This window comes from Trichoderma reesei (genome assembly GCF_000167675.1).
Source record: "Trichoderma reesei QM6a unplaced genomic scaffold TRIREscaffold_47, whole genome shotgun sequence".
Classification (NCBI taxonomy): Eukaryota; Fungi; Ascomycota; class Sordariomycetes; order Hypocreales; family Hypocreaceae; genus Trichoderma; species Trichoderma reesei.
Window position 1 is genome coordinate 33340 of NW_006711194.1, and position 11784 is coordinate 45123.

The 11784-nt window shown below is 29.6% G+C and overlaps 2 protein-coding genes across 2 annotated transcripts; both read right to left on the reverse strand.

The window, feature by feature from the left end:
• Nucleotides 1-1739: 1739 nt before the first annotated feature.
• On the reverse strand, nucleotides 1740-4343 carry TRIREDRAFT_112604 (uncharacterized protein; the record flags this gene model as incomplete). Its single annotated transcript, XM_006969880.1, has 22 exons — nucleotides 1740-1755; nucleotides 1976-1983; nucleotides 2212-2218; nucleotides 2272-2281; nucleotides 2385-2411; nucleotides 2513-2526; nucleotides 2660-2675; nucleotides 2737-2748; nucleotides 2863-2876; nucleotides 2948-2955; nucleotides 3035-3038; nucleotides 3084-3091; nucleotides 3171-3190; nucleotides 3245-3248; nucleotides 3354-3389; nucleotides 3473-3580; nucleotides 3669-3677; nucleotides 3986-3991; nucleotides 4109-4112; nucleotides 4158-4165; nucleotides 4245-4248; nucleotides 4336-4343. 22 exons carry the CDS (start codon nucleotides 4341-4343, stop codon nucleotides 1740-1742), a joined length of 351 nt encoding a protein of 116 aa, XP_006969942.1.
• Nucleotides 4344-6769: 2426 nt separating this feature from the next.
• TRIREDRAFT_112605 (uncharacterized protein) lies at nucleotides 6770-8543 on the reverse strand (the record flags this gene model as incomplete). The annotated part of the gene is made up of 7 exons (XM_006969881.1): nucleotides 6770-6789; nucleotides 6945-6966; nucleotides 7353-7363; nucleotides 7486-7498; nucleotides 8019-8070; nucleotides 8345-8466; nucleotides 8535-8543. 7 exons carry the CDS (start codon nucleotides 8541-8543, stop codon nucleotides 6770-6772), a joined length of 249 nt encoding a protein of 82 aa, XP_006969943.1.
• Nucleotides 8544-11784: the final 3241 nt, after the last annotated feature.

The window sequence follows — 11784 nt, forward strand, 5'->3', positions numbered from 1 at the left end:
TTATAACTAGGCAACCTAAATACTATTTAAAGGGCTATTAAGCTATAGGCTTATAAACACCTTAACTTCTGCAGCCTGCAGCTTTATATCTTATTTAAGAACACTAAGCTTTACTATATAGTAACTTCTTTATAAAAAGCACTTAGTAAGTAGTAGATAGTATAAGACTATAGCATTAACCCTGCCTATTTAAACTAAGACACTACCTTTATTAATATTAAGCAGTAGGTAATGCTAGTTAAGGAGGGGCTGCTTAATAACTATATCCTTTTATAAAGGAAGTGCTGCCTTAAGTTACTCTAGTAGTTTTAGCGCGCCTAGAGTGCAGCTAATAACACCTAGGTAATATATAAAAGGTAACCTAACTTAACTAAGTTTAAGTATCCTTTTATTACCTTTAACTATACTATAAGTATAACTATTACTATATTTTAGTATAGCAGAGAGTTTATAAAGGGCCTGGTTTATAGCTAATTTTATAATTTTATTAAGGGCCCTTTTAATTTAGCTAAGATATTTCCCTTTTAGTTTTAAAATACTAAGGCGCTTGCCTTAGATTTAGCCTACTTATAAGACCTCTAGTTAACTTATAAAGTTTATTAATATATTAGCACCCTTATATATAGTTACTGGCTTAGTAAGGCCTATATAAATATAAGCATACTAAATCTTAATATACTAGGCTAATGCCCTTTTACTTATAAAGTTAGGGCTAAAGACTATATTTCCTTTTATCTCCTATACTATATTATATTACTAGACTAGCAGCTAAGCTAGGCTAGGATAGTAACCTTATACTTTACTATACTATCTCTTAATATAGCCAGCCTTATCTAGGCCTTAGTTAATAAACACTGCTTTTTATTTAAGTATATCTATTTAGCTGCATTTTTTAAGTTCTTTTTACTAAAGATAGTTATTATGCTAGTAGCATTTTAAGGCTTATACTTCTCTTTTAGCTTTATGCTTATAGCTAAGGAGTTAGTCTTATAGCATAATTAATAAGTAACTAGAGGGACTGCAGCTATAGATATAGTCTATAAGGAGGGAATAGGAATATAGTGCGCTTTATAAGACTATAGCTTTAGCTAGTAGTAGCTAAAGAAACTTAACTAGCTATCCTTCTGCTTTTAATATAATATTAAGAAGTAAATTATAGCTAGAAACCGGCTCTTAAAGCAGGACTATACTTATTAATAAAAAGCTATTAAGGATATTTATAGTATATACTTCTATATATAGTAAGCAACCTTATAAGTAACTAAGTATAATATCTATAGTAATAAAGCAGCCTATTATATTTAGCTAAAGTATCTTTATAGTATAGTTATAAATGCCTTTAACTAGGATATATAGTATAATATTTATAAGTTAGTTAATTAAGTGACTGGATTTAATATTACTAATAAGGCTAGGCTAAGCTACCTAATTAATAAGCCACTGCCCTTTTACTTTAAATCCCTTTTTAAGCTTTTTATTAACTGCTATAAGGATAGAATATATACTTATCTGCACTTTATTACTAGTAATAAAATTTATAATACTGCTATAAAGTCTTTACTGCAGGATCTTTTTATACTACTTAGCTAAACTATATCCCTCCTTAATTAAAAAAGGTAGGAAACTTATCTTTACTGCATTACTATAATATAAAGCATTATAATAATTAAAAATATATTAAGTAAAGCAGAGTTATGCTAGTAAATACTAAACCTCTTTATTATTATTATAGCTATTTATTAGGTACTGCTATAGCTATTAAAAAGAGAGCTTATATTATTTACTAAGGAATATACTGCATAATATAAAAACAGGTAACTTACCTTTACCTTAATAATCTATATACTTAACACCTTGCCCTTAGCTCCTTATATTAAATTAATAGGCACTATAGCTATGCTGCCTTATAATAAAGACCTTATGCTATCCTACTTATTATCACTTGCTTTAAGACTTTACTATAATATAAATATACTTTAGTAACTATTATAGTATATATCTTGTATTATTAAGAGAGCCTTTTTACTAAAAACTAAACCTATACTAAGACAGGCAGTTATAACTTTATTTAATAGCCTGGTCTACCTTATTATTAAGAAGGGTTTCCTACTTAAACTGCGCATAATCAGCCTAATATATAACAGATCTGCCGCTAACCTTAACGCTGCCTTTTAAAGCTTCCTTAGTGTAGACTTAGTATAAGGCGCTTACACCAGGCCTAATTATCTATATATTAAGCCTAGTCTACCCACTAACCTCTTAAATAATTACCTAAAATAAGCTAGACTTAGATAGTATAGTGCACTAGTAACTAATTTCCCCCTTTATTAAACTTATATAAAAGCTCTATCCTATTTAACCCTAAGTATAAGCTTATATCCTACTTAAGACTAAGTAAAAGCTTAATATACCTAAAAATGTAAAGTAAAAGGTTTTTTATAAGTTTATAAGGGCTACCCCTTATCTCTTATTTAAGCTTATTGCAAATTATATAATATATTTAAATCCTTACTAGAATCTACTAAGCTAGACTTAATATAGTCTTATAATCTTATTCTAGATGCTTTATACTTATATTTATATATATAGGCATAAAATCTAGAACACACTTTATATACTAAGTAAACCACTTAATATTATATATAAAACCTTAAGCTACTTTATAATAAATATTACTATTAAGTAGTTTAAGGTATTTTAAGTATATATAAGCTATTTAGGGTATATATTACTTACTTATAATACTTACTATTTTTAAATATATTATAGTAAACTTAATTATAAGCCTTAGACTGTTTATTCTTTCTTATTCTTATTATAATAATTTATTATATATTACTAGGTAGCCCTAAAATTACCTACAGCTATAAAATTCCCTTTAAAAATATATAGACTAACCCTACTCCTAATAGTTATAACTATACTATAATATATCCTCTGCCATTACTGCCTTAACTAAAGCTAAATTATATAGTCTTAATCTACCTACTATAGCATTCTTAAAATTCCCTTTAAAGACACTATATAGACTAACCTTACTGCTAATAGTTATAACTATACTATAATACATCCTTTACTATTACTGCCTTAACTAAAGCTAAATTATATAATCCTAATCCACTTATTATAGTATTCCTAGAATTTCTTTTAAAAACACTATGCAGACTAACCCTACTGCTAATAGTTATAACTATATTATAATATATCCTCTGCTATTACTGCCTTAACTAAAGCTAAATCTTACAGTCCTAATTTAATTACTATAGCACCTTTAAGATTGCCTTACTAGCATGCCCCTTTACTATATTAACAGCCTTATCCTTATTATTAATAGCTTTAGCTTTAAGACAGACCTGTGTATTAAGATGCAGGGCGGCTTTATAATTAGCCTAGTCTTTAATAGCTAGAATATTATGCCTAGCAATCTGCTTAATAGAGACCAGTCTGCCTCCTGCAGTGCCTTTAAGATTACCTTGCTAGCGCGCCTCTTTACTATATTAATAGCCTTATCCTTATTATTAACAGCTTTAGCTTTAAGATAGACCTGCGCATTAAGACGCAGGGCAGCTTTATAATTAGCCTAGTCTTTAATAGCTAGAATATTATGCCTAGCAATTTACTTAATAAAGACTAGTCTACCTTCTGCAGCGCCTTTAAGATTACCTTACTAGCATGCCCTTTTATTATATTAATAGCCTTATCCTTATTATTAATAGCTTTAGCTTTAAGATAGACCTGCGCATTAAGATGCAGGGCGGCTTTATAGTTAGCCTAGTCTTTAACAGCTAGAATATTATGCCTAGTAATCTGCTTAATAAAGACTAGGTAATAAGGCTGCTATAGCCCCCCTTAGCGCAAGCTATAGCTAGAGACTTTATGCTTAAGATAATGCGCTATAAGGGCCTTAGTAAGGATATTAGTGTTAAGATATTCTTAAAGCCTAAGTTTTACTAAAGCTTAAGTTTTACTAAAGCCTAAGTTTTACTAAAGCCTAATAAAGAGTGGTTAGCTTAGTAATATATATATTTTCTATAGGCTAGATAAGCTATTAAGGCTATAATAAGCGGCATTAAGTATATTATATATAAAGGACACTATATAGACTAACCTTACTACTAATAGTTATAACTATACTATAACATATCCTCTGCTATTACTGCCTTAACTAAAGCTAAATTATATAGTCTTAATCTACCTACTATAGCATTCTTAAAATTCCCTTTAAGGATATTATGCAGACTAACCTTACTGCTAATAGTTATAACTATACTATAACGCATCCTCTGCTATTACTGCCTTAACTAAAGCTAAATTATATAGTCCTAATCTACCTACTACAGCATTTTTAAAATTCCCTTTAAAAACACTATATAGACTAACCTTACTGCTAATAGTTATAACTATACTATAACACATCCTTTACTATTACTGCCTTAACTAAAGCTAAATCCTGCAGTCTTAGTCTAACTATTATAGCATTACTGCTTTATTATAATAATTTAATTACTATTAATTAACTAGCTATTATACCCTTAATATTAAACTTAAGGTTAGCTCTCTTAATAGGTATATAATATGCCAGTTACTGCTTAAGCGCTATCTTACTGCAGTGCCTTTAAACCTACTGCCTTATATAAGATTGCTAATATTAGCAGCCTTAAAGTCGCCTTTAATAATACTTAGCCTACTATAAAATAATACTTAAAATAGTCCTATATAATATTAACTTAAGTATAGAAGACTATATAAAATAATTACTTAGCCTACTTAACTTTATATCCCTTTATATAATTACTTATAAAACCTTCTCTTAATAACTAAGTCTAAGCTTCCTTTATAACTCCCTTTATATTTAGCTATATAGGTTATTCTAATTACTACCTAACCCTCTCCTACTACTAGTCTTTCCTACTAGGCTATTAGGCTTATAGTCTAAGTGTATTATAGCATCTTATTTAAACCTAAGTGTAAAAAGAGCTACTATAAGAGGCTACTAAAATATATACTATAACATACCCCTCACTTACCTACTAATATATCTCCTTAATTCCTATAATATAATACCCCTCCCTTACACTTACTTACTAACCTATTTAACTAGCTATTTACTTAGCCACTAAGTTATATACTATACTACCCCTCCCTTATATTTACCTACTAACCTATTAAACTTATATAACCCCTCCCCTATATTTACCTACTAATATATTAAATATTATATTTACCTAGCTTATAATTATACACTTCTATCTAAGTATTAATTTATATAGCCTTTATTATGCTATTTTATTAAGGACTAAGTGAAATTTACCTTTAAAGCCTTAGGCACTATCGCTAACTGCATAAATACCTTTTTTAATCTAGCATTATATTAAGACTTCTCCTACCTAGCTTAAACCTTCCTTCCTTTTTATCTTACTAACCCTCCCTTCTTCCTTCTCTCTTAACCCTCTCTTCCCTCTCTTCCCCTTAATTATAGTCCTTTATATCCTTTACTTACCTACTTAGCTGCAAGCAGAATCTAATAGTTATATAACACTATGCCTCCTAAAAATCAGGGGCCCTAGTATAAGGTTAAATCTAAGTTAATAAAAGTAAAAGCTAATCCTAAAGTTAAGGTGTAAGGCAATAGTAATTTTACCTTAGTCCTTTAAGCTAATAACCTAGCTAAATAGTAAACCTTTAAAAACGCACTTAACTTCTCTATTAGGCTCTGTAAAGCTTTATCTAACACCCTTAAAGACCAGCTTAAAAGGGCATAATATTAGCATAGTCTAAAACTTTTTATAAAAGTGCAGGTTACTTAAGTCTAGTTAACTGCACCTACTTATTAGTTAACTATAACTAATTACACTAAATTATTAAGTAACTCCCTGGCTAACTTTAGAGATTCCCTTAGTAATTTTATATAAAGGCATATTCTATTTATTATTAAGTAGATCTCTCTTACTTAACAGTAAGTAGAATGCGCCTTTCCCTAGCTTAATATATAAAGCCCTTATTAATAAGTTATCTAGTTTTTAATATGCTTCCTTATAAGGTAAGGCTCCTTTAAGAATAATTTAAATCTTAAGTTATATAATTATTATATAAAGAATACCTAGCTAATAATATACCCCTGCTAATATAGAGTTTATATTCTAGTATAAAAAAGGCAGTTAATAAGCTCTTAGGTAACTGTATTAGTAACTTAAAGTTACTATATATCTGCATCTTAGTATATATTACTAAAAACTCTAAATATAAGCCTCTAGTTAATTAGGTTATTAAGAATCTTAATAAGCTATTATTCCTACTAATCACTGCCTGAATTATTAGCCTTAATATTAAAAATAATATAATTAATCCTATTAGAACTATTCTCCTCTATGCTATGTAAATTCTCTTATTCTCCTTAACCTTCTAGAACCTAAATTAGATATACTTAACTAGAGACTATAAAAAGTAATTCTTAATGCCCTCTAGCTATAGTAGTAACTGCAGAAGTATAGCTAGGAAGTATAGCCTAAAGGACCTTTACTAAGCAGTATTACTATTACTCTTATCTATTTATTAATAACGTAATATAACCCTTAAAAAGCTTATAAAGTATAAGGCTTTATAGGCTAAAGGTATATTCCTAGGTTATTTTAATATCCTTATTAAAGATATTTCTGCAGTAGATAAACCTGCAGGCCTAGTAAAGGAGGTGACAATCTGGATAATATGCAACCCCCTTAAGCTAGTAATATAATTAAATACACTTGCCTTAGGGTCCTTGCTTACTACCCTAACTAAGTCCTAGCCTTACTATATAAGTATATTAAGCATGCCTTAAAAACCTAAGACCAGCATTAATAAATAGCTAGAGTTTTAAAACTTATTTATTAAATGCATAACTATTTAATAAAGCAGTTATAAAAATAGCAGTAACTTAGTTAACTTAAAGCTATTATATTACTTACTAAAGCTAATATCTGCTAAGGCCTAGGATACTATAGTTAAGCAGATTTAATATAACTTTTAGTAGGATAATTATAACTAGATGTTTATAACTATATAGCAAGGAGTCACTTCCTTTAATAAACTTATTAAAGAAAAGCGCCTGTCTAAGTATATAAGCGCTAGGTATATATTTAATGCAGTATAAAAGCACCTAGCCTAGCATCCTAAAAATAAAGCAGGACTTAATACAGCATTAATGCAGTCCTTTACCCTTAAAAGCGTCTTTAATAGAAACCCCCCTCTTAAAGACACTAACCTTAATGCTATTTATAATAAATTTAGTATCTCCTAGTACCCTTCCCTTAAAATATACCTAGGCTTAAAAAAACAGCCCCTTAAGCCCTATTAGATTGCTAGTAAGCACTTACTTTACTTAATACTAAGCAGGATGTATATCCACTTAGCCTTAATTAATATAGCCTCTTTATATAACTATTAACCTATTATAGACCTAGGGGTACTTTTTAATAAACTTAACTTAATTAGTTATATCTTGCTTACTAATAAGATAGGCCTAGGTAAGATAAAAGTGTTCTTAGCTATAGTTAAGTATAAGGCTAGACTGCTAGAAAACCAGGCTGCTAACTTGCCTAAGGATAAGAGGGAAATCTACTTCCTAACACTTATAGTTAACCCTATATTAACTATTTATTAAACTATTACTAAGGCATTAGCTAACTTTCCCTCTTTTAAGATCCTGCTTTACTACAGTTTTAAAGGAGAGAGCAGGAAATACAGTAATATTTAGGTAATTAAAAAGGGCGACCTTATAAAGACTGTGCATAAGCTGTTACCTAAAGATCTTAAGGTATATATAATATAAATAAGGAGAAGTATAAGTAGGCTAATATAGCCTAAACTGCTTAAATAATTATTATAACGTTATACTTAACTCTGCACTGCAGGGAGATTAAGTAAGATAAGAAGTCCTTTATTTTCCTACTGTAATAAGAGATTAATAAAGCTAAATGCTAGTAATAAGATAAAGCTAAAGTTAATAGTAATAGCAATATAATTATATCTAGCGCTCTTACTAATAATAATAAGAATGCTAAGGCATTAGTAAATAAGGATAAATAGCTTATGCTAGCTAAAGTAATAGCTATATAACCTTAGATTATTAATAAAGAGAAGATATGCTAGTATAAACTGCATAACCTAAAGCTAAAAAAGAAAAGGTTTTATATACTCCTTAAGAACTCTAAGACTCTGCCAGATAGTAATATTATTAAGTATAAACTTAGAAATTCTAGCCTTAGTAAAGTAAGATAGGGCTTTCTTATTATTAATAAAGCCTATATAGCTTAATGCTAGGATAGTGTTTATAATTAGGCATTTAGGCTGCTCTGCTAGGACTTACTAGTCTAGGTTACTAGCACTCCCCTTATAAGTGGCTTTAGTAATATCCTCTCTCCTCTCTCTCTTATTTAGGGAAAACTGCAGATTAATAACCCTTTTAATATTATTATAACTAGAGAGAAGCTAGAAGGATTATAGTATAATAACTATAACCTATATATTAACTTTAATAATAAAGCTGGCTTAGTTACTAAAGGCATATTCAGCGCCTTATATATAAAAGACTACCTATATAAATATCTATCTGCTATAAAGAAGGCCTATAAAAATAAGGGAACTAAGCTATAGCAACTCTGCCTTTTACTAATTATAACTGCTGCAGGCAGGTCCTAATAGGACAGCTATTTTAGCTAGAATGTCCTAGCTCTAGTGCTTAAGTCCTTCTCCCTGTATAAGATATTAAGGTCCTGCCTTATCTTACTAAACAGTACTATATTATTCCTAGTAACTAACTTACTGCTAATAACTATCTATATAAAGAAGTTATACTAAAGTAGCTATTACTGCTAAGCTATCTTAGTATATAGCATAAGTTATATAAGCTAAACTTTCAGTTTTACTAATAAACCTAGAACGCTAGGCAACAGCCAGCCTAAGCATTTAATTAATTTCGCTGCATATAGAGAAGGCGCCTTAGTGGCATTTTATTAAAGAAACTTAAAGATTTTTTATAACTAGGTCCCTGACTTAAGTAAAGACTTAAATAAGGTAGTAAATGCACTTTGCTCCTTATATAAGGCAGGATTAGTAAAAATATTAACCCAGTCCTATAACCTAGAAAATAAAGCTTATAACATTTTAACTATTAGCGTTAAACACCTTAGTAAGTTAATATCTTTTAATAATAATGCTAGACTTAACTACTTCTTTTACTGCACTATTAAGGATATGCATATTATAGCACTCTATAGCTAGAGCGGTTAGGTTAAATAGTTAGCTAGAACTTTACTAATTCTAGTATATATCTTCTAGCTTACTAACTAGTATATTTAGGTGCAGGGGCAGAGGCTCCTAGTATATGTAAATACCCCCTAGCTTTAGCAGTAAGTGCCCTTTCCACTTAGCCTTAAGTGCAGTAATATGCATTTAAGGATAAGTAGCATAACCCCTTAGCCTTATAAAGTATATACTAATAATATATATAAATTAGTATATAGCGCTCTCCTTATTATAGGATTTATTACCCTTACTGTCTAATTATGTAATAAGCTAAGAGCTAAGATTAAGGCTATCTTTAAGTTTTCTAACCTTATTTCTAACGCCTAGATATTTATAGCAAATATTAATATTATAGCAATAGGCGTTAACCTACACTAATATTACTTAAAAGGTATTCTCGCCACTTTCTACTATAATATAAAGACTATAACATAGGTTTATAGTTGCCTTAATTAGCTTAGTTAGCATAAAGCTATAGTATGGCATAATTTTAAGGTTAAGGAATTATTTTATAACTACTAAAAGAGAGTTATTATAACTAAGTAAAGTAAATAGCTATCCGCTAAAACAAGTCTCCCCAGTTAAATAACCGGCACCCTTAAAGAGGTGGTTATTTTTAAGCTTATTTAATTATATTACTATCAGTCTTTTAATTAATACAGCTGGGTTATCCTGTAAGACTAGGATAAGTTAAGCATTAAGTACTACTTTAATAAGGCCATAAAGATAGGTATCGCCTACTTAATTATAGCTAAGCTTGCTATAATTCCACAGTACTAGAACTACTAGGCTAAGCAGGATAACTATCTTGCTATATCACTCTTAAATATAGTTACTAAACTAAGTATAACTAAGATATAGAAGTGGATAACATTTTTAAAGGAGAAACAGCAGATAATGTTTAAGCGTAAATTAGATTACTATCTTAACAGGGTTTAGGCATCCAAGGTTTAACTAAAACAGGCTAAGATGCTTAATTACTAGAGGGAGCAGCGGATTATATATAAGTCTGCAGAGTTTATAAGGCCTAGCAACTCTAATAATAAAAGGGACATGCTAAAGTATAACTATAATAAGTTAGGGGAGGGAGATAATAAGGATTTCTAAAAGGATAGCAAGAATAATGCAAAGAATAGCAAGAATAGCATGCAGAATGGCAAGAATAGCGTAGAAAATAGCAAGAATAGCAAGAATAATAAAAATAATAAGAATAGCAAGAATAGCAAGGAGAATAGTAAGAAGAATAGTAAGAATAGTAAGGAGAATAGTATAGATATAGTAGCTAATATTAATAAGAATAGCCAGTAGTTAGTTTATAAAAAAAGGATTAGTTAAGGGTGGAATTTGCAGTTAAAATATTTATTTTATATAAGTATATAGTGTAAGTATATAGGAAATTACATTTACTTTAAAATCTAGTACTCTTATAATAAATACAACCTGTAATAACTTATAATAACATAATAGAAATCCTTTAAGTAAATGCAGCAAGACACTACTATTAAATACGCAGATGCTATAAAACCTAATCTATTTGCCCTTAAGTAAAAAAGCAGTTACGCTTAGGCTTAAATAGAATAAGGAGATTAAATTAATAACAGTTATAGGGATATAGTGGGTTTAAAGGGTTTATTTAAGCTAGTATAGTTAGGGGATCTAGAGAGGGACCTTAAGCATACTAATTATTAAATACTGCTAGGTCTAGTGGTTATAAATTAATGCACTATTAACTAGCTTTTTATACTATATATACCTTTTAGCACTAGGTCTATTAAATAGAGTGCTGGCGGATATTAACCTAATTAGCGCATTCTGTTAGCCCTTGTTAAGTTATTTATGTATAAGGATAGGCCATTAATTATAGCCATATAGCTTAAGTATTGCAGTAAAACAAGGCTATCTGTTACTATCTTAAATTCTTAGGGTCTATAGGGCTCTAGGGATGCCTTATTTAAAGGCAAAGTCGATCTCCTCTAAGTTAAACTTATCTCGCCTTAGTTTAATGCACTTATGCAAGACCTTAATATTCTTAATACCCAGCTTATTGCATATAATAGACTAAAGTAAGATAATAGCCCTGCTAACTGCTATTATGCCTCTGCCTTTAAAGCCCTAGTCTAGAATTAAGTAGTATAAGATAATAGGATTAGTGCTAAGGGTTCCTATTTATCTAATTATGCTTTAGTTAAGGTCCCTGCTATGCCTGCACCTAACTGTCTAGTAAATTATAATAGCAACTAGAAAGGGGTTTAACCCCTCTATTAGTTGCTTATATATAGCTAGCGTAACTACCTTAAAATTACTATATAGATTAAGCTATAGGCTGAATTATTACTATACTAAGCTAATAGCTGCTGCTTATATATTATGCCCTTAAGTAAGAGGGTTTAACACTATTACCACGCCTGCCACCCTATCTTATATTATGCTAATCTAGTAGGCGTTATTAAAGCTGACTATAAAGGCAATAAAGCAGTAGTTATAAATGCACTTAAGGAACTT